Genomic DNA, 21,755 nt, shown 5'->3' with positions numbered 1-21,755 from the left:
TTTTTGGTATGACCTTGGCTATAGTGACCAACTCCTCCTGGTTTGCCCAGGGCTTTCCTGGTTTTAACAATGAAACTTACATGTTCTAGGAACCTCTCCAGTTCTGGGTAAACTAGGACACTTGGTCTCTCTAAACTTGGCCTTTCTAGTGGGCTTGAGCCAAACCTTGGTCAGCTGTGGAGGGCCACACCAGATTGCAAAGTGGTGAACACTGAGCAGAGGTTGTACTTTAAGAATCCTACCTGATGGATATGAATTGCCAGAAGCTGCATGGATATGTTTGACATCTTTAATAGAAAGAACATTATTTATAACCATCAACAAACTTAATTTTTCTCTTGGCATCTTCTACCAGCCTGTGTTTTCCAAGAGAACAGTGTAATGTCCTCATCCTTCTTAGAATACATTAATCTTTTTTAAAAAAATGTAATTTCTGTCACTTAGGGTGGTTCTTTCAAATTTTTCGTCTACTGTGTCTGTACATTATTTCCCAATAAAAGTCATGAAAACAAAGAAAAAGGAAGTCGTGACTAAGCAAAGACAGTGTTACTCACCACCGTTCTTCCCTCTGAATATAAAACCAAACCAACCAGATAGACAGACAAAACAACTCTTAAGTCAATAACAACAATAATGATAACAAAACCTGGAGTCCAGTGATATTAATTTTGAAAAACACCTCTTAGACACTTACCCCTTCTCAAAGTACAATTCCATCAAGTGGCAGGACGCATGGGGAGGAAGGATTCCATTGTAAACATCTAGTGCCATCTGTAGGGCACTCACAGTAGTGTCATGCTACAGAGATTTGAAACAAACATTTTTGATCTTTATCTCTGGTTCAAATTTACAGTCAACAGATGTGTATCAAGCATTTGTAGAGCACCATGATGGTTTCTGATTCAACTAAATTTCCCATACCTCCAATGACTTAAGAAGTAGAGAGGGAAAGGACAAATTTTGATTGTGCATCTACTGGGTGCTAGGCAGTGAGATTTACATACATATAATCATTTCCTTTCAAAAGATGAAGAAACTGAAATCCAAGGAAATTAAGTTACTTGGGTGGAATTCCCTGGCTGTCTAGTGGTTAGGATTGTGCACTTTCACTGCTGAGGGCCCGGGTTCAATCCCTGGTAGGGGAACTAAGATCCCACAAGCCTCGTGGTGTGTCCAAAAAAAAAAGAAATTTAGTAACTTGCTTTATGTCATATATCTCCAAAGCGAAAGAAAGTAAAATCTGAGCCAAGTCTTCTGATTTTGTCTTATGCCTTCCCCAGTAGAACATCTCTCTCTTTTAGCCTGTTTCATTGATTTTCATTAAATTTTAAAATAATTTGGCACACATTAATGCTAGATTATATTTTTTTTACAGATTAGCATCATCTGTGATTTTAAAGTTGGGGAAGAATATATGAAGTTACAAATGTTTAGACAGAATAAAATGTAAGGAAGTAGAGTGTGTAGCTTAAAAAGAATTGTTAAAGGTTTATCTCGGAATAGCTGGAAGGCATAGGAGACTGGTTTTCAGCCCCAGTTTTGCCACCTATTAGCTATCTAATCTTAAGAAATCCTCAATTTTCATATCTACAAAATGGGCATAACATTTGGTTTCCTAAACTCTATGGCAGCATATACATACTCAAAGGGGTTAGAACTGATTTACTAGAGAAAAAGAAAAAAAAGGAGTGACAGATTTATGACTTGCCAAAAGTCACACAAGTTAGAACTGGAAACCACATTAGAAACTAGAAACCCTGAAAGAATCAATTAATTTCAGGCCTACTTTTATCAAAGAAGCACTGCATTCTGTTCCCTCCATGAGCTTGTTATCTAGTCTATACCATTTAGAACCCCAGATGATAAACTCCCTGTATCTTTAATAACCTCTTCCATCTTCTTACAGAATGAAACCATGGCTTTCTCCAGCCAGACCACATCTGAGAAATCCTCTGTCCCGCAGAAGTGGATGGGAGACCGACTTAGCCCTCTATGTCCTGTTTCCCTGCTCATCCCAGACTCCAGGGACACCCATTTCAGTGCATAGTACATCTCTAGAATTCTCCCCCGACAATGTCTCTTTCCCTGGCTCCTGCTCCGAGATGGATGTCTTCTCCAAGATCTCTCTCTTTCCTTTCTGCACCCAACTGTAGCTCTGACTTCAAGTTGTAGCTTTCCTTCCCTTTCCTTCTTATATCCCCTTTACTATCTGAAGTTTCCTCTTGGATGCAGCTGGCATTTCAAACCCAACTGCCTAATGGTACATTCACCTGACCCATGACCACCTCTATTAATGGTTCCACCCTCCTTCCAGTCATTGAGGCTTGAAACATCACCTTCATCTGTGGCTTACCTTCCAGACCATTGCCCTCCGCCCACATTCCAATTCATCACCAAGTCTTGTACACTCAGCTTTCCTTGTAATTCTCCTATCACTTTCCCTCTCCTGTTCCTGTTCTGGTTTTAGTTTGGAACAGAAGTGATGTTTCCCTTCTCTGAGGCACCAAAGCACTGGCTTATATGACGCTGCGATTCTGCTTTGCATGGTATTTATGTGCTTACTTTTCTTCTTGTCAGTATTGAACTGTAAATTCCTTGAGAGCCAGAATTATGTATTTAATTTTAAAGAATTTGAACAGGGAAATGATGATGAAGAAGATGAGGGTCCCTCCTGAAAGAGCTCACACGCTTGAATAAACAGATGCTGAATGGGAACAAAATACTTACTGCAGAATACATAATGAGTTTTCTGTGGTTCAATGGCTGAGTTGCACTCTTCATGTGATAGAGGATTTCTTTGACCAGGACACCTTAAAGAAGATAGATCAACAATTGAGCTGAACCAAATATGGGCTTATATTTTAGTTCATAAGCTTTTTGCTCATACATACAGAGATTCTCTCTGCCAGGATTCTTAAGACTTAAGAAGAGAGGGCAAGAACTCATTTTGGTGGAGCACCTGCTGTGTGCTAATAGTGTGATTTGTATACATTATTTCACTGAATCCTGACTTCTATCCCCATTCATAAGTGAGGAAGCTGAGGCTCAGAGCCATTAAGTGACTCACTCAGCTGGGGAAGGAGAGCTGGATTGGCATGTTAGGACTCTAGTATACCAGATTTTGTTAAAACTCAAGTTAGGAGGTTGATGAACTTGGAATTTCAGACAGCTTTTTACAGATAGTTGTTAGCCATTGCTCTTGTCCAGGGCAGGTCTGAAATGACAGAGCATTTCATCCCTCTGGCAGCCACACCTGTGAGAGGCCAGGGGAGAAAGCAGCTCTCTGGATGTCTGCAAGGGTGCAGACTGTCTTCTGTGGACCATTGCTCCAGGTTACTCTGGGTGTCACTACTAGGGGGGCAGCCAGCACTTTAGTTTTCATCTGAGGGCTCCATCTGTCATCAGTAGAGGAAAGCTTTTGCTCTTTGCATCTGTTGCTCCTGAGGTGGTAAAAGGCAGACAGACACAGCAGAGTCTCCATCCCATCAGCAGACACTGAGGCTGAGGGTACCTCGTGGTGCAGGTGCTGTCCTGAGGACGTGCTGCCTCAGGGGCTTCCACACCATCCACCAAGGACTCCTTGTGTCTCTGTTGGTCATCTCTCTACAGTGCATGTGGTGTCCTCACTTAAGGATGACCAGTTTTCTCTTGTAATGAGCAGGGCATTGATGTTAACAGACTGATTATGATCCCAGACTCTGTGGTCCACTCAGCAAAACACGCACTGAGCAGCTACGATGGGTGAATCAGACATGGCCCCTGTCCTCAAAAAGCTCATAAAACAGTGAGAAGAGACTGTCTATTGGTCTGTGTACCAATAAGCACAATAAAAGAGGGAGGTGATCTGCTCATTCCGTGGATGCTGAGGCTTCCTTGACTAGGAATAGAGGGAGCTAGAGGCTACACCTCCCACAGGTCTGCATCTTTCTGCTTCAGGGAAAGTTGCCCTCTGGGAGCCCTTCAGAGCTTAGGCTTGATCTTCAGGCCATGATGGAACTAAACTCTGTGGCCGAGTTTCTGGGAGTCATGACAGCCACCTTCAATCAGCAACTTGTCCCTTGTCAGCAGGTGCCTTTGCAGCAGATTTCAGTGTTGATGACGGAATAGATCAACTCTTGGTTCTGGGGTGCTTGTGCAACTTGTCCCAGGAGAAAATAAGGGTAACTATCATAATCATCCACAGGCTCTGGCATGCCAATAGTCATGTTTTATACGAGGGGAAACTGAGGCTCAGAGAGGTTCAGCAACTTGTCCAAGATCATACAACTTAAGTAGAGGGGCTGAGTTTCACTGAACCCAGCATGTCCAGCTTCAAAACCTTGGTCTTAATTATTAGGCCTCACTGTAGCTAGCTTCTAAGTTCCCTGGTGCATCATTTATTAAATCTGCATACACTAGACAAAATACTACTGATTTGAAGACATAAACTTCACTTCTCTCACTATTGGGCTATATCAGGAGTTGGCAAACTTATTCTATAAAGGGCCAGTAGTACATGCTTTAGGTTCCGTGGGCCAGGTGCTCTGTCACACCATTCATTCTCAAGTGGAAGCACAAAAGCAGCCAAAGATACTACCTAAATGCATGAGTGTGGCTGAGCTTCAATAGCATTTTATTTACAAATAATAGGCAGCAGGCTGGATTTGGCCTGCAGGCTGTAGCCTGCTGACATCTGATCTACAGCGAGAAGCAGTTTTCATTAACAAAACAGGACCAGCCATATATTCCTAAATTAGCCTTAGGAATTAGCCTAGAGATTTTCTTGTGTGTATGAGGGTGTGTTGTGGGGGAAGGCAATGGGAGGAGGATATTACTGAACAGTGTCACCCTTTAAACCAAGTGATGGAACAGAAGTTTTGGCAAAGGTAAGAAGATGCTGGTCAAAGTCCTGATGTTCCCTTGTGACTCTGTCTCCCAGACTGTACATGCTTTCTCTGCAGGGTTGGGTTCAGGTGTTTCATAACAAGCGTGTAGTTGACAAATCTCTCTTGCCTTGCCAGATCTGAACAATACGCTGAGCTTGTGTCTTGGCAGGAATCACTAAGGAAACAATTTCCTGGCTTATCAATAGCGCTGGGCTTCCCCTAGAAAATAGGACAGGTGTGTGCATATGAGTGCCAGTCCTTATAGAGTCCAAGACCCAGAGACCACCTTAGGGAAGGACGCTGATAGACAAATCTAGTTTAATGCACTCATCAGACGGGGAAACTGAGACCCAGAGAGGGGAAGTGACTTCCCCAAATGCAATCTCTAGTAGCCAAAGGAAAAAAGTAAAGGAAATATGAAGCAAGCTGCTGGGAAAAACCCCATCTTATATTCAGATACAGACCCTTGCATTTATTAACAGATTCTAGTCAACCCCTATCTGGCTTTCCCTGCCCTTTTCTTCACCACCTCCTACATCTTGAGAAGTGCTTCTGAAACTTTATTGTGCATGTGAGGTATCTAGGGATTTCATTAAAATGCAGATTCAGATTCAGCTGGTCTGGGGTGGGGCCTGGGATTCTGCATTTCTTTCTAGGGGCTTGGCGATGCTGACATTGCTGGTCCATGGACTTCATCTTTAGTAGTGAGGGGATGAATTCCTGAGCCCATCATGACTAGGTTGGGGAAATGAAGTCTTGTCTCTACCATCTGATGCATTTGGCCACCATACTGCTGGTTCCCGCTGGTTAAGGAATGAGATCTGGTGCTTATGTGGCCAACGAGGCCCAACTTTCACCCTCTGTATCCTTTGTTGTTTGGTACGTAGGATTGAGTTGCATCTTGGGCTCTGTTCCTACACACAGTCTGTGTCCTGCCTGCTAATTTTTCCTAAGACACCAGATTTCATCTATGACTCATCTCTGGATGCTCTCCCATCCCCAGGGTCTGGGTCTTGTGGTTCATGTCCTCAGCATGGAGTGAGGACTTGTACATTCTCATCAAGTCTCTCTCTGTACCGTGCAACCAGGGCTCTGTAACAGCAGGTCTGCAACACTATCACATCATTCATGACCACTGTCCTAAATTATTTGTCCCAAGCTACTTTGTTCACCTCATATGAAATTACTCCAACCATCCTGACTTCATACCTCATTAGCTGTTCTGGTTACAGCTTACTTCACTCTTTATATGAGCTTTTGTCGCTATAATTGACTCCTCTCCTGGTTGGTGACTTGAATTCTTTCTCTAGCTCTGCAGCCCTGAGTGAACATCCTCCAAGTCTCGTCCAACCCCTAGGATGCTTTGTCTCTGTATTCTCCTGGGGGTCTGCTGAACCTGTCCAATCTCATGGTGAATAGCGTCTGGCAATTGTTGGAGTCCTGATGTGATTGTACTGTTTTCTTCAAAGTCTCTAGAGTATATGACTCAGAACATCTCCTGTGACTTAAAATTTCTTCATTGTTATGACAGCCTGGCATAATAGACTTCTTCTTTCTCTCCATCTTTAGTTTTAATGTCTACATTAACAACACCTGAACCTGTCATATCCTCAGGGGTCTTGGCCTGCCACTCAGCTGCCCTCAGAGCCTCAGCATTTATCCCCATCCTGCCTAATCTTGGCTTCTTTCTTCCACCCACCTATCCTGATTACAAGCACTGGGCTCCTTCATTATGATTGGATGTCCTGTTCTACAAAGGGCCAAATCCAGCTGAGAAGAGGCATCACTGAAAAGCAAACATCTTTCAACACCAATGGAAAAATTTAAGCTGTGTCATAAGCTTGTCAGTTGCAATAGGGATTAATCTACAGGGCATAATTAGCCTGCAAATTAAACTGTATTAACTTTAACAGTGGCTACCACCAAGGGATTTAGGAAAACAGGCCACTTTTGCTATACCTCCCACTTGAAAAATTCACCCTCTAGGCCACCAGACACAACTGATTTTCATGTGGCTCAGATATAAAATCCATGATTCTTTGATCTGGAAAGGATGAAAAGTATCATTTAGCTTTACCCAAAGCTTCTGTTTTCCAGATGGGAAAACTAAGGCCCAGAGTGAGTAATATTAATGATCATAAAAACACATAATGTTTGATAGTATATTATGTATCAGGTACTATTTGTGGTAAGCCTTTGGAATACATACATTCATTTTAATCCTTACTACGCAAGAAGTGGGTATTATTATTATCCCCAATTTGCAGAATGGAAACTGGTACAGGGGTGATTACGTGTCTAATTCAAGGTCACATAACTGATTAACGGTGGGACCAGGACTCAGACCCAGATCACTTAACCACAAGTCCAATATGCTTCTCTCATTTTTAAAATACTTACCCCCCTGCAGTCTAGATTTCTCTTTCTGCTTGTGAATTCCATAGAGGGACAGGAGGGACAATTCTGATATTTTTTTCAACTTAGTCATGCTGTCCTCTGTGGCCCAGGAGGGTAAAGTGAAATTGTGAACACGCTGTAGCAAAGAAAAAGGAAGAAAATGTATATTTTTATTTCTGACTGTCCTCTTTATTGACTTTTTAATCCCCCACAAAAAGTACTGGGTCCAGCCTTTCTTGGGAGAGAGGGAGAGTTCATGAAAGAGGAGACCAAAGTGAAGTAGCCTACAGAAGAATTAAGTGAGAGAGAAGTAAAAAAAAAAAAAAAAAAGTAATGTGGCCACAACTTGGAATAGCTCAGATCAAACTGTAGTAAGGAAAAAAAAACCCAAGACTTGAACCAAAAAGTGGGTTCTTTTTTTTATTGAAGACTCTTTTATAAGACCAACAAATCTTCCTTGAAACAGACGCTAATGATAAAATGAAAATACTGGGAATGTTGCGTGTGCTTGGGTCAATGAACTCTAACATGGAGGGGTGCAAACTGTGTCATTTGCTATCAAGACGGAACTATGAAAGTAATTGTCGTCCCCAGACACTCACAATGACCTCAAAATCAGAAGTGCATAGGAGTCATGTGGCTGGTCAGAATTTTGCCCCAAGATTCAGAGAACTGGCTAGGAAAACAGGATTATAGAGTTTTCCTTTGGCCAGCAGGTGGAGAATGGTGATTGAGAAAAACATCATGAAGCCCTGAAAAAATAGTAATTTATCTAGCTAAAAAGGTTATTTCACATGCATTGTATAGCAAAAGAGAAATTCTTTCCTGATAAACCAATTTTAATAGCCTGGCTTAAAGTTGGCTTGCTTATTTCTATATCCAGAAATCAGGTAATTTTTTTTCTTCTTTCTGTACAACAGTATTGCTTTATTCATTAAAGTCTATTTAATGAAATGGAGCCCAGCGTTCCTGAGTGACTGAAAAATAAGTAAGTGGTAAGGCACAGAAAAAGCAATTTTGCTTAAATTTTCCTTTTTTTTTTTAAGATTTTTTTTTTTGATGTGAACCAGTTTTAAAGTCTTTATTGAATTTGTTACAATATTGCTTCTGTTTTATGTTTTGGTTTTTTGGCCGCGAGTCTTGTGGGATCTTACTTCTCCAACCAGGGATCGAACCCACACCTCCTGCATTGGAAGGCAAAGTCTTAACCACTGGACCACCAGGGAAGTCACTGCTTATAATTTTCTAAAGGGTGAATACATAAATAAGAAAGAGAAGAAGTCAGAATTTTTAAGTTAATATAAAGAAGTCTTGACTTATGTTTCAATGTCAAAGGAAGTCTAAATAATACATCTGTATAAAAGCAAAAGAAAATGTATTCATCTGTTTCAAAATAGGCATAAGTCATAAAATCAGATTGTAAGTTAATCTTTGATATTTTTTCTTTTACCTCACAAAATAAAGGGTCGTAGACTTTACTCCAAATTCCAAAAAGGTCCTGGTTATGGTATCCTGTAAATTTTGGCAAGATTTCTATAAAATCCTGAAACACACACAGAGGGAAAAAATTTTTACACCAGGGTCTCTCGACTTGGGCATTATTGATATTTGGGCTGGATACTTCTTTGCTGTGGGGCTGCCCTGTGCACACTGTAGGATGCTCAGCAGCATCCCTGGCCTCTACCCACTAGATGCCACATCATCCTTAGTCCTCAGTTGCAACAACCCAAAATGTCTCCAGACATTGACAAAGGGTCCCTGTGAGGCAAATTTGCCCCCATTGAGAACTGCTTTTCTTCACATGAAAGTGCATCAGTAATACTGGCTATGATAATGCCAACCCAAAGATTTTTACAAATGCTAATTGATCATTTCTTATTATTACATTAAAAATGTGGGCACCTGCTGGCTTACTGCCACATGTTCCTGGTTTGTCCTGGAATCAGACTGAAGTACACTGCCTCAAATTCATCTTGGAAGTAGGTGAAGTATAACTCACATGTAAATGAGTGGAAGGTGAGAAGGGAAAGAATGTCTCAGACCAAAGCACCCCAGGAAAACACAACAGAAACTGGGTCTGGTATCTGTCTATAAATGTGGGATTTGGATGGGATGCAAACATTTCTCTAGGTTCTGTATTATTTTTGGATTGTCATGGTAATGAGACCCATTGGTCAGCTGTCTGCCTGATGAATTGGTAGCAATTTCTGGGAAGCCTTTGGAAGATACTGTTTGTCTGATGAATAAATTTTCTAGGAAAATATAATTTGCTAATATTAACCCAAATGGATTTCCATAAAATAAACAGAAATAATTATTAAAGAGCCCACAACCTCCCCCAACAAAACAAAACAAAACAAAACAAAACAAAAGCTCCAGAGCCAGATAATTTTTTTTTTTTTTTTTTTTTTTTTTTAGTTGTTTTGTTTGTTTTTTTTATACTGCAGGTTCTTATTAGGCATCAGTTTTATACACATCAGTGTATACATGTCAATCCCAATTGCCCAATTCAGCACACCACCATCCCCACCTCACCGCAGTTTTCCCCCCTTGGTGTCCATATGACCATTCTCTACATTTGTGTCTCAACTTCTGCCCTGCAAACTGGCTCATCTGTACCATTTTTCTAGGTTCCGCATACATGCATTAATATACGATATTTGTTTTTCTCTTTCTGACTTACTTCACTCTGTATGACAGTCTCTAGATCCATCCATGTCTCAACAAATGACTCAATTTCGTTCCTTTTTATGGCTGAGTAATATTCCATTGTATATATGTACCACAACTTCTTTATCCATTCGTCTGTTGATGGGCATTTAGGTTGCTTCCATGACCTGGCTATTGTAAATAGTGCTGCAATGAACATTCGGGTGCATGTGTCTTTTTGAATTACGGTTTTCTCTGGGTATATGCCCAGTAGTGGGATTGCTGGGTCATATGGTAATTCTATTTTTAGTTTTTTAAGGAACCTCCATACTGTTCTCCATAGTGGCTGTATCAATTTACATTCCCACCAACAGTGCAAGAGGGTTCCCTTTTCTCCACACCCTCTCCAGCATTTGTTGTTTGTAGATTTTCTGATGATGCCCATTCTAACAGGAGTGAGGTGATACCTCATTGTAGTTTTGATTTGCATTTCTCTAATAATTAGTGATGTTGAGCATCTTTTCATGTGCTTCGTGGCCATCTGTATGTCTTCTTTGGAGAAATGTCTATTTAGGTCTTCTGCCCATTTTTGGATTGGGGTGTTTGTTTCTTTGATATTGAGCTGAATGAGCTGTTTATATATTTTGGAGATTAATCCTTTGTCCGTTGATTCATTTGCAAATATTTTCTCCCATTCTGAGGGTTGTCTTTTCGTCTTGTTTATGGTTTCCTTTGCTGTGCAAAAGCTTTGAAGTTTCATTAGGTCCCATTTGTTTATTTTTGTTTTTATTTCCATTACTCTAGGAGGTGGATCAAAAAAGATCTTGCTGTGATTTATGTCAAAGAGTGTTCTTCCTATGTTTTCCTCTAAGAGTTTTATAGTGTCCAGTCTTATATTTAGGTCTCTAATCCATTTTGAGTTTATTTTTGTGTATGGTGTTAGGGAGTATTCTAATTTCATTCTTTTACATGTAGCTGTCCAGTTTTCCCAACACCACTTATTGAAGAGACTGTCTTTTCTCCATTGTATATCTTTGCCTCCTTTGTCATAGATTAGTTGACCATAGGTGCGTGGGTTAATCTCTGGGCTTTCTATCTTGTTCCATTGATCTATGTTTCTGTTTTTGTGCCAGTACCATACTGTCTTGATTACTGTAGCTTTGTAGTATAGTCTGAAGTCAGGGAGTCTGATTCCTCCAGCTCCATTTTTTTGCCTCAAGACTGCTTTGGCTATTCGGGGTCTTTTGTGTCTCCATACAAATTTTAAGATGATTTGTTCTAGCTCTGTAAAAAATGCCATTGGTAATTTGATAGGGATTGCATTGAATCTGTAGATTGCTTTGGGTAGTATACTCATTTTCACAATGTTGATTCTTCCAATCCAAGAACATGGTATATCTCTCCATCTGTTGGTATCATCTTTAATTTCTTTCATCAGTGTCTTATAGTTTTCTGTATACAGGTCTTTCGTCTCCCTAGGTAGGTTTATTCCTAGGTATTTTATTCTTTTTGTTGCAATGGTAAATGGGAGTGTTTCCATAATTTCTCTTTCAGATTTTTCATCATTAGTGTATAGGAATGCAAGAGATTTCTGTGCATTAATTTTGTATCCTGCAACTTTACCATATTCATTAATCAGCTCTAGCAGTTTTCTGGTGGCAGTTTTAGGATTCTCTATGTATAGTATCATGTCATCCGCAAACAGTGACAGTTTTACTTCTTCTTTTCCAATTTGTATTCCTTTTATTTCTTTTTCTTCTCTGATTGCCGTGGCTAGGACTTCCAGAACTATGTTGAATAATAGTGGTGAGAGTGGACATCCTTGTCTCGTTCCTGATCTTAGAGGAAATGCTTTCAGTTTTTCACCATTGAGAATGATGTTTGCTGTGGGTTTGTCATATATGGCCTTTATTATGTTGAGGTAGGTTCCCTCTATGCCCATTTTCTGGAGAGTTTTTATCAGAAATGGGTGTTGAATTTTGTCAAAAGCTTTTTCTGCATCTATTGAGATGATCATATGGTTTTTATTCTTCAATTTGTTAATATGGTGTATCACATTGATTGATTTGCGTATATTGAAGAATCCTTGCATCCCTGGGATAAATCCCACTTGATCGTGGTGTATGATCCTTTTAATGTGTTGCTGGATTCTGTTTGCTAGTATTTTGTTGAGGATTTTTGCATCTATATTCATCAGTGATATTGGTCTGTAATTTTCTTTTTTTGTAGTGTCTTTGTCTGGTTTTGGTATCAGGGTGATGGTGGCCTCATAGAATGAGTTTGGGAGTGTTCCTTCCTCTGCAATTTTTTGGAAGAGTTTGAGAAGGATGGGTGTTAGCTCTTCTCTAAATGTTTGATAGAATTCACCTGTGAAGCCATCTGGTCCTGGACTTTTGTTTGTTGGAAGATTTTTAATCACAGTTTCAATTTCATTACTTGTGATTGGTCTGTTCATATTTTCTGTTTCTTCCTGATTCAGTCTGGGAAGGTTATACCTTTCTAAGAATTTGTCCATTTCTTCCAGGTTGTCCATTTTATTGGCATAAAGTTGCTTGTAGTAGTCTCTTAGGATGCTTTGTATTTCTGCGGTGTCTGTTGTAACTTCTCCTTTTTCATTTCTGATTTTATTGATTTGAGTCCTCTCCCTCTTTTTCTTGATGAGTCTGGCTAATGGCTTATCAATTTTGTTTATCTTCTCAAAGAACCAACTTTTAGTTTTATTGATCTTTGCTATTGTTTTCTTTGTTTCTATTTCATTTATTTCTGCTCTGATCTTTATGATTTCTTTCCTTCTGCTAACTTTGGGTTTTGTTTGTTCTTCTTTCTCTAGTTTCTTTAGGTGTAAGGTTAGATTGTTTACTTGAGATTTTTCTTGTTTCTTGAGGTAGGCTTGTATAGCTATAAACTTCCCTCTTAGAACCGCTTTTGCTGCATCCCATAGGTTTTGGGTCGTCGTGTTTTCATTGTCATTTGTCTCTAGGTATTTTTTGATTTCCTCTTTGATTTCTTCAGTGATCTCTTGGTTATTTAGTAACGTATTGTTTAGCCTCCATGTGTTTGTCCTTTTTACGTTTTTTTCCCTGTAATTCATTTCTAATCTCATAGCGTTGTGGTCAGAAAAGATGCTTGATATGATTTCAATTTTCTTAAATTTACTGAGGCTTGATTTGTGACCCAAGATGTGATCTATCCTGGAGAATGTTCCGTGCGCACTTGAGAAGAACGTGTAATCTGCTGTTTTTGGATGGAATGTCCTATATATATCAATTAAATCTATCTGGTCTATTGTGTCATTTAAAGCTTCTGTTTCCTTATTTATTTTCATTTTGGATGATCTGTCCATTGGTGTAAGTGAGGTGTTAAAGTCCCCCACTATTATTGTGTTACTGTCGATTTCCTCTTTTATAGCTGTTAGCAGTTGCCTTATGTATTGAGGTGCTCCTATGTTGGGTGCATATATATTTATAATTGTTATATCTTCTTCTTGGATTGATCCCTGGATCATTATGTAGTGTCCTTCCTTGTCTCTTGTAACATTCTTTATTTTAAAGTCTATTTTATCTGATATGAGTATAGCTACTCCAGCTTTCTTTTGATTTCCATTTGCATGGAATATCTTTTTCCATCCCCTCACTTTCAGTCTGTATGTGTCCCTAGGTCTAAAGTGGGTCTCTTGTAGACAGCATATATATGGGTCTTGTTTTTGTATCCATTCAGCCAGTCTATGTCTTTTGGTTGGGGCATTTAATCCATTCACGTTTAAGGTAATTATCGATATGTATGTTCCTATGACCATTTTCTTAATTGTTTTGGGTTTGTTTTTGTAGGTCCTTTTCTTCTCTTGTGTTTCCCACTTAGAGAAGTTCCTTTAGCATTTGTTGTAGAGCTGGTTTGGTGGTGCTGAATTCTCTTAGCTTTTGCTTGTCTGCAAAGCTTTTGATTTCTCCATCAAATCTAAATGAGATCCTTGCCGGGTAGAGTAATCTTGGTTGTAGGTTCTTCCCTTTCATCACTTTAAGTATATCATGCCACTCCCTTCTGGCTTGCAGAGTTTCTGCTGAGAAATCAGCTGTTAACCTTATGGGAGTTCCCTTGTATGTTATTTGTCGTTTTTCCCTTGCTGCTTTCAATAATTTTTCTTTGTCTTTAATTTTTGCCACTTTGATTACTATGTGTCTCGGCATGTTTCTCCTTGGGTTTATTCTGTATGGGACTCTCTGCGCTTCCTGGACTTGGGTGGCTATTTCCTTTCCCATGTTAGGGAAGTTTTCGACTATAATCTCTTCAAATATTTTCTCTGGTCCTTTCTCTCTCTCTTCTCCTTCTGGGACCCCTATAATGCGAATGTTGTTGCGTTTAATGTTGTCCCAGAGGTCTCTTAGGCTGTCTTCATTTCTTTTCATTCTTTTTTCTTTAGTCTGTTCTGCAGCAGTGAATTCCACCATTCTGTCTTCCAGGTCACTTATCCGTTCTTCTGCCTCAGTTATTCTGCTATTGATTCCTTCTAGTGTAGTTTTCATTTCAGTTATTGTATTGGTGATCTCTGTTTGTTTGTTCTTTAATTCTTCTAGGTCTTTGTTAATCATTTCTTGCATCTTCTCAATCTTTGCCTCCATTCTTATTCCGAGGTCCTGGATCATCTTCACTATCATTATTCTGAATTCTTTTTCTGGAAGGTTGCCTATCTCCACTTCATTTAGTTGTTTTTCTGGGGTTTTTTCTTGTTCCTTCATCTGGTACGTAGCCCTCTGCCTTTTCATCTTCTCTATCTTTCTGTAACTGTGGTTTTTGGTCCACAGGCTGCAGGATCGTAGTTTTTCTTGCTTCTGTTGTCTGCCCTCTGGTGGTTGAGGCTATCTAAGAGGCTTGATGGGAGGCTCTGGTGGTGGGTAGAGCTGACTGTTGCTCCAGAGCCAGATAATTTTATTGGGAAATTCTACCAAGTTTTGTGCTATTTTAACTGACCTGGAGCATAAAAAAAGAAAGAAAACTTCCAAAAAATTTGTATAAGCATTGATACTGACAAAGACTGACCAGAAAAGAAAACTATTGTCCAAAGTTACTTTGAATATCAGTGCAAAAAGTCTAGGTAAAATATTAACAGATACTTCAATATCATACTTAAAAAAAAGGGGGGCTTGAATCTAGACATGTAAAGATAGTTCAATAATAGTAAATCTATGAATATAATTAATCTTAGTAATTGATCCAAGAGAAAAATAACTTGATTTTACTAAAAATGTTGAAAAGACCTTTCAAAAAATTAAATATCAATATTGACAAAAACACTCAAGAAAATAAGAAAGATAGCTAATTCCTTAACTTGATAAAAATATATCTATTTGGTCCAAAAGCCAGAATGCTTAACAGGGAAATACTTCTAAAATCAGGAATAAGACAAGGATACCCACTACCAATACTATTATGTAATACTGGACTGTAAGTACTGGCCAGTACAAATAGGCAAAAGAAATCAGAGGTATAAATATTGGAAAAGTAGATGTAAGCCATGATTTTTTGCAGATATTATAAGCCTGGAACAAACTTAAAAAAATACATAAAGACCTATATAAAGAAAACCTTAAAACAATCTTGAAGATAAGAACAAATAGGAAAATGTATCATGTTCTTGGAAAGGAAGACTCAACAAATTTGCAACAAAGTTGCAAATTCTCCCTAAGTTAATTTATACATTTAATATAACCCCAACAAAAATACTGAAAAGTTAAATGAAAACATACCCATGAAAACTCAGAAAAAGTAGAGAATGAGGGAGAGAATATGTAATATGCTTTAAATATTAAAGCATATAAAATTCGTAATAATTATAACAGTGTGGTTTTGGCTAATAAAATGAAAGAATAATTAAAAAGAATAAAAATTCTAGAAATAGGCCTTACACATATGGGAATTTTAATATGTAACAGCTCAAATTAGTGGGGAAAAGATGAACTACTCAATAAACAGTGATAGAGCAATTAGGTAATCTTCTGGAAAAAACTTCAGCAGGATACATACCTCACACCTAACACCACTATAAACTGTAAATGGGTCCAATATGTAAATGTAAAAATGAAGCTATAGTAGAATTAGAAGACAGCATTGCAGACTTCCTTTATTACCCAGGAGTGGTGAAGGCTTTTCTAAATATACAAACCATAGATGGCTATATCTGCACACTTACAACCATGTGGCAAAAACGCTGTAAACAAGTCAATAGGCAAACAATAAAAAGAGGGCCATTTGTAGCTCAGAAAAAAAAAAAAAAAAGTTACGAGAGAGAAAGCTCCTAAAACTTTATAAAAAGAAGAAAACCAATAACCCAAAAGAAAAATGGTCAAGGGATATGAACAGAATAGGAAATACAAATGGCTTTTAACTAGACGAAGATACCCAAAGCTCACTCATCGTAAGAGAAAAGTACTACAGCACAGTGTTCTATAATAGTGATGATACTGGTCTTTCTTGTCTCATTCCTGATTTTGGAGGGGATGCTTCTAGTGATACCATCTTTCACTTACAGATTGGCAAATATCCTCATAGTTGTCTACACACTGTTGGGAAGGCTGTGGAGAAACAGGCACTCTTATGTATTTCTGATGGGAGTAGAAATTGGTATAACCTCATTGAAGGGTAATTTGATAATATTCAAATTGTCCCAGAGTTTCCACTATTTCTGCATACCACTAAATAACACTTTTTTTTTTAACCTTATAAGGATGCAGGCTCTTTTGGAATTCCTCTGATTTCAAAGTCTTCCTCTCAAGTTCTTGAAAACGAGAGCAGTTCCTGAAAGGCAGGTATAGCAACTGAGGAAAAAGAGAAATCGTAAATCTTTTATTAGTCAAAAGAACTAATGAAGCTGCAGCCATTAGGTATAAAGTGACCTGAGTAAAAGATTCAAATGTGTTTTGAGCTGAATGGAATTCTAAAATTGAGGAAAAAGAGATAAATGATCTGCAGGTCTTAAATAGTAGGATATATACCCAGAACTCAAAAGCTTTCTTTTTCATTTCATGAACTTGCCTAAATAGAACTGTGCTATTGGTAAATATTCACACTTCCCGGGTTTCCCTGTGAAATGATAACAATAATCTTGCTTCCTTCCAGACCTCTTTCATTTCTAGCACTAGAGGCACATCTATGTGCATGCGTGTGCACACACACACACACACACACACAAACACAAGTATAGAGAAATGAATTAGAGGTTCCAGAAAGAATTTTTAGAGATCGATTAACCATTCACTGAAATATGTTCTTGCAAATTTGCAGACTGTTAAAATAAGGGAACATAATAAACACATAGAAAAATATATGTGAAAACCTATTATAAGGACAAAATGATCATCCAAAAATGAGTTTAAATTTGACAATCTTTTGTAGTTTTAATTATAATCTATAGGCTGGTGACTCCCAAGTTCATTTTGTTGCTCTTACTTTCCATCTGAGCTAGTCCTGTATTTTCAGCCTTTGGTGGATATCACCAGTTGGATGTTCTCTTCATCCTCAAATTTGACATGTACAAACCTGAACTCCACTTCTTCATTTTTTAACCATTTCCTTTTTGTAATTTCTCTACTTTTGCCAATGACGAAATTTATCATCCTGCTTCACGGACTAATCACTTTTGCCTGTCTACTTTCAAAACACAGTTGACCTTGAACAATACAGAGGTTAGGGCTGTTAACACACACAGTTGAAAATCTGAGTGTAACTTCACAGTCTGTATCCACTGTTCCGCATCTGGGGGAGTCGACCAACTGGGGATCATGTAGTACTGTAGTACAAATTTATTGAAAAAATTCGCATATAAGTGGACCCGTGTAGTTGAAACCCTCGTTGATCAAGAGACAACTGTATATCCAAAATAGATCCCTTTTCTTTACCTTCATTGTCCCCTCCCAGTCCAGACCACCATAATCTGTGTTTCAACTACTGTAAGAGCTTCCTATGTGATCAGTTTGCATCACACAGCAACTACACTAATCTTTTTTATTTTATTTTTGTAAATGCTAGTATCAATATTTTAAAACCATCAATCAGATCATGCCATTCTGTAGTTTATAACTTTCACTGGCTTTCCATTTTACTTGGAATAAAATCCAAACTCAGGCCCTAGTGACCATTTTGTCCTGCTTTCCTACTGCTGCCCCCTCACTCACTCCTCTCCAGCAACACTGGGGGCCTCCTTGCTGTCCCCTGAACACACAGGCTGGGGGTCTCTGTGTTCCCTGCCTGAGACACTCCCCCCACTTCAGCTCTTCTAGACATCCTGCCCAGCCACTATCACATTACCTTGTTTTATTGCCTTCAAGGAACTCACTGCCATTTGAAATTATTGTATTTATTTTCTTCTTTATCATCCTATCATTCCTATAAAATATAAACTCGAGGATATCCAGGGTCTTGTCTATCTTGTTCACTGCTGTGTTTTCAAAGTCTAGAACAGGGCCTGGCATATTAGTACCTACTCAAAAACCATTTTTTTAAATAAGTTGCTTCCTTGTCACCTTCTTCTGTGTCACCTTGTCTTACCTCGCCTTCCTTCCCCTAATGTCTTTACCATCTAATTTCAGGCCTTCACTTCCTCACTCCTGCATGACTTCAACAGTTGTTTTCAGAGGGCTCAGTATCTTCCCTCCAAGCCACTGTCAGACAAATGCCCCAAAGCACTGCTCATTGTGTGTGTGCACAGTACTGAGGGAGGTACACAGTTTTTTCTACATCCCCTGCTTTACATCTAAATTTCCCTGCCTGGCTTTCACAATTTTCCATAGGAGAAATGACACTGTTGAGGGAAAAAGCACAGGACTGTTCATTTAAAGGTCTAGGTTTTAACGAATTACTTAACCTTTCTAGACTTTAGTTTTCTCATCCTACATAGTGAAAGAATCAGGCTGAAAATGGAATAATCACCTAAATGTCTGTCCAGAATTTTGCAGGTTACAAAGTCATTTCCTTTTCTTAACTGAGCTGGTTTTCACAAATCCCTGTGAAGAATTTAGGTGGGTACTGTTGTTCCCATTTTACAGAAAAGGAAACTGAGGTGCAGGGAAGTTACTCAAGGTCAAGTACCTGAAGTGGTAGGTGGCTCTCAGACTCAGGTTTTCCCAGCTTTAAATTCAGCCCTCCTACATTACGCTGCCTTTGTCTCAAGATTCCATCTGGCTATTAAATTTGGATTCTCTAACCTGTGCCCAACACACTTATTCAGTCTTATTTTCATTCTTTCTAAATATGAACTCTGGACACAGAAGGGCAAGCACTCTACCTTGACTCAAAGCTAAGCTTTTGGGCTGCCTTGCTCTCCTTGCCTACCCTCCTCCAAGATCTGGTTCAAGTTCTCACTCTGTCTATGAAGGCTTGAATGACTGCCCTTTGGTAGCTCTGAGTATGTCTTATTCTCTGAATTCCTCCAGCATGTGCAGCTTGTTCTTGAAATCATTGCCCACCACTTGCATTGTATTCTACACATTTCACAAGTGTGAATCTTTTTCCATCAAATGGATTATAAATTAGGGAAGAAAACTGGCCTCATATTTCCCTTCTTTTTCTGTATAGCAGTTAGCAAAGTTCTAGGAATAACTTTGGTTGATTGATTGATTTTGTTAAATTTCCTAGTTGATATTAGAGAGAATTGTTTTCATCTTAGTGAGTAGTAGCAGGAAGCCACAGGTAGACAATCTTGCTTGTTTCTTTCCCCCTCTTCCTCACTCTCCCTGTTTTTCTTCCTCTTCTAATAGCACCTGCATTCTCTTTACTATGTAATTTAATCATTATCTTTCAAGATTAAAGGTTAAACAGCTACCCTGGTCTATATTGGCTAAATTTGGTGCTTCCGTCCAGTCTTTATCTTTGTAGAAAAGGCTGTGGTAAAAGTGAAATTTTTTCTTTTTGGAAGAAAATATTCACAAGCTCCTAAGAACACTGATAATCATAATGATTCCCTTCTGATTCTGTGATGGAAAGAGACATAAATAAATCTTTCCTGTCTTTTCAGGAAACAGCAGAAAATTTGACTGGAGTAGATTTACCTAGAGTGAGGTTGACAGGGTTAAGCTGTTTCTACAAAGCACTTGGGAAAAATTCTTAAGTCACCAGTTTCAGCAATTAAGCCAGATTTCTTGGTAACCCACCCCAGAGCTCTCTGAGCAACATTATAAGTCTGGTAGTCATGCTAAGCCTCAGTCATAAAGAGAGGAGATGGTCATGTTATAATGTGACTGCAGGGGAATTAGGAAGGGTTCCTTGTCCCAAACTATTTCCTTCACACAGTCCTAAATTCCACGTCTGGAAGATTAGTTAGATTTATTTATTACTATTTAAAAAAATAGCGATTTCTCTGAAAAGATAAAAGAGTTCTTGGTCAGTCCCACCTAGTGTAAATAAATTTGAGAATTTCTCTCAAACAACCTCATTTAGGCAACTTGGTTTATGGTACTTGTTCTCAGACTTGGCTGTCCACTAGAATCATCTAGGGAGATTTTTAAAAAGTACTGATGCCTGGGTCCCACCTTCAGAGATTCTGATTTATTATGGCATGTGCCCTGGGCATCAGGATTTTTAAAAATTTCCAGGTGATTCTAACAGGCAGCTAACTTTGAGAACCACTAGTTTACACTAAAGGAAACTGCTCTGGAATGAGATCAGCCTGGTTCTAGTCTCAGTAGTGATGTTTATCAGCTGTGTGACTTTGGATCTATTTTGTTTGACTTCTCTGAGCACTTTTTTCCCTGGCTGGAAAAGAAGGACAATAATATTGTCCATTCAAGGTTGTTATGAAAGGTAAATATGATGACACATATAACGTGTTGGGCACTAATTATGTAATTAGATCTTTCTTTTTGACCCTGCCTAGGAATGGGGATTGCCAAAATTTGAAAGACTTGCAAAACAAAGTGGATAATAAAGCTCTAAAGAGAAATTCTGTTCCTACTCCCTCCTGTTAGGACTTTCTATGTCCTTTGCACCTTTATTTAGGAAAGAATTAAGACTGCACAGCCCATGAAGTGTCCAGACTCCCAACTCCACAAGTCCTGAGCAGCCTTCCTTTCTTCTTCCAGAACCAATGAAATCCCCCCGTTTTCCATAATACTGACCCGATCTTCAGAAACAGGGACTGTGTGCACCGGGATGGGCTGCCAGAGTAGGCTGGGATTCCAGACGCTGATACCTTCTGGGGGAAATAGGGCTGCAAGGTTTGTCATAGCACTCATCAAAGTCCGGTCAATATCCGTGCTTCGAACATAAACCTAGAGTGGGAAAATCAAAGCAGAATCCAATTGAGAGGAACTGTGGGTTTTTTTCCTATGGAGCTAATAGTGTATTTGAGAAAGGGCAGGACACCTACACCAAAATATTAGCAGACATTGTGGTAGCATCATGATCATAATACCTATTATGGAAGAGACAGTATTATGAGCATGCCATGGCATAAAACAACCTGGTATGCCAACAGCTGAATTGGCAAAAGAGACCAATCAAGTGGTGGCTACTTGCCAAGCCTAAGTATTTACCGTAGGTGTCCATGTTGGACTTACTTATATTCATACCTTTTTTTTTTAAGGAGTACATTTGTAAACAAGACATCTGACTTTTATAAGTTCTTTGAGAAACAGGGAACTTTTACAAATACATTATGCTAAATTATTTCAAGGGGCAAAGTTCCCACTATTAGCTTCCCAACTTACCTGTTCGTGTCTATAGGACTTGTTCAAGAATTTTTCATATCGTTTCCTTATATATTGTCCAAGTTCATAATGCTGCTCCATGCCCAGCTATGGGAACAAATAAAAGCAAAAATTAGTGAAAGTAAGTTCTGTGAAGCTATGTGTCTCATCT

General features: G+C 38.9%; 1 protein-coding gene across 6 annotated transcripts in view; it reads right to left on the bottom strand.

Moving 5' to 3' along the window:
• The window catches only part of ACP3 (acid phosphatase 3), a 42,466-nt gene that overhangs the window by 3,818 nt on the left and 16,893 nt on the right, over window positions 1-21,755 (bottom strand). For 3 of the 6 annotated variants that reach the window (XM_036849550.1, XM_036849552.1, XM_036849554.1), the window contains 7 exons: window positions 21,605-21,691; window positions 21,014-21,166; window positions 16,622-16,720; window positions 8,713-8,805; window positions 7,266-7,398; window positions 2,728-2,810; window positions 695-798 (listed from right to left, as the gene is read on the bottom strand). In XM_036849550.1, the coding sequence (XP_036705445.1) occupies window positions 695-798; window positions 2,728-2,810; window positions 7,266-7,398; window positions 8,713-8,805; window positions 16,622-16,720; window positions 21,014-21,166; window positions 21,605-21,691 (752 nt within the window). The remainder of the gene's footprint in view (window positions 1-694; window positions 799-2,727; window positions 2,811-7,265; window positions 7,399-8,712; window positions 8,806-16,621; window positions 16,721-21,013; window positions 21,167-21,604; window positions 21,692-21,755) is intronic. The other 3 variants (XM_036849551.1, XM_036849553.1, XM_036849555.1) reach the window with 3 other exon arrangements.

This window comes from Balaenoptera musculus, chromosome 4 (assembly GCF_009873245.2).
Source record: "Balaenoptera musculus isolate JJ_BM4_2016_0621 chromosome 4, mBalMus1.pri.v3, whole genome shotgun sequence".
Taxonomy (NCBI): domain Eukaryota; kingdom Metazoa; phylum Chordata; class Mammalia; order Artiodactyla; family Balaenopteridae; genus Balaenoptera; species Balaenoptera musculus.
The sequence above is the reverse complement of the archived record's forward strand: the minus strand, read 5'-3'. Positions and strand labels throughout refer to the sequence as shown.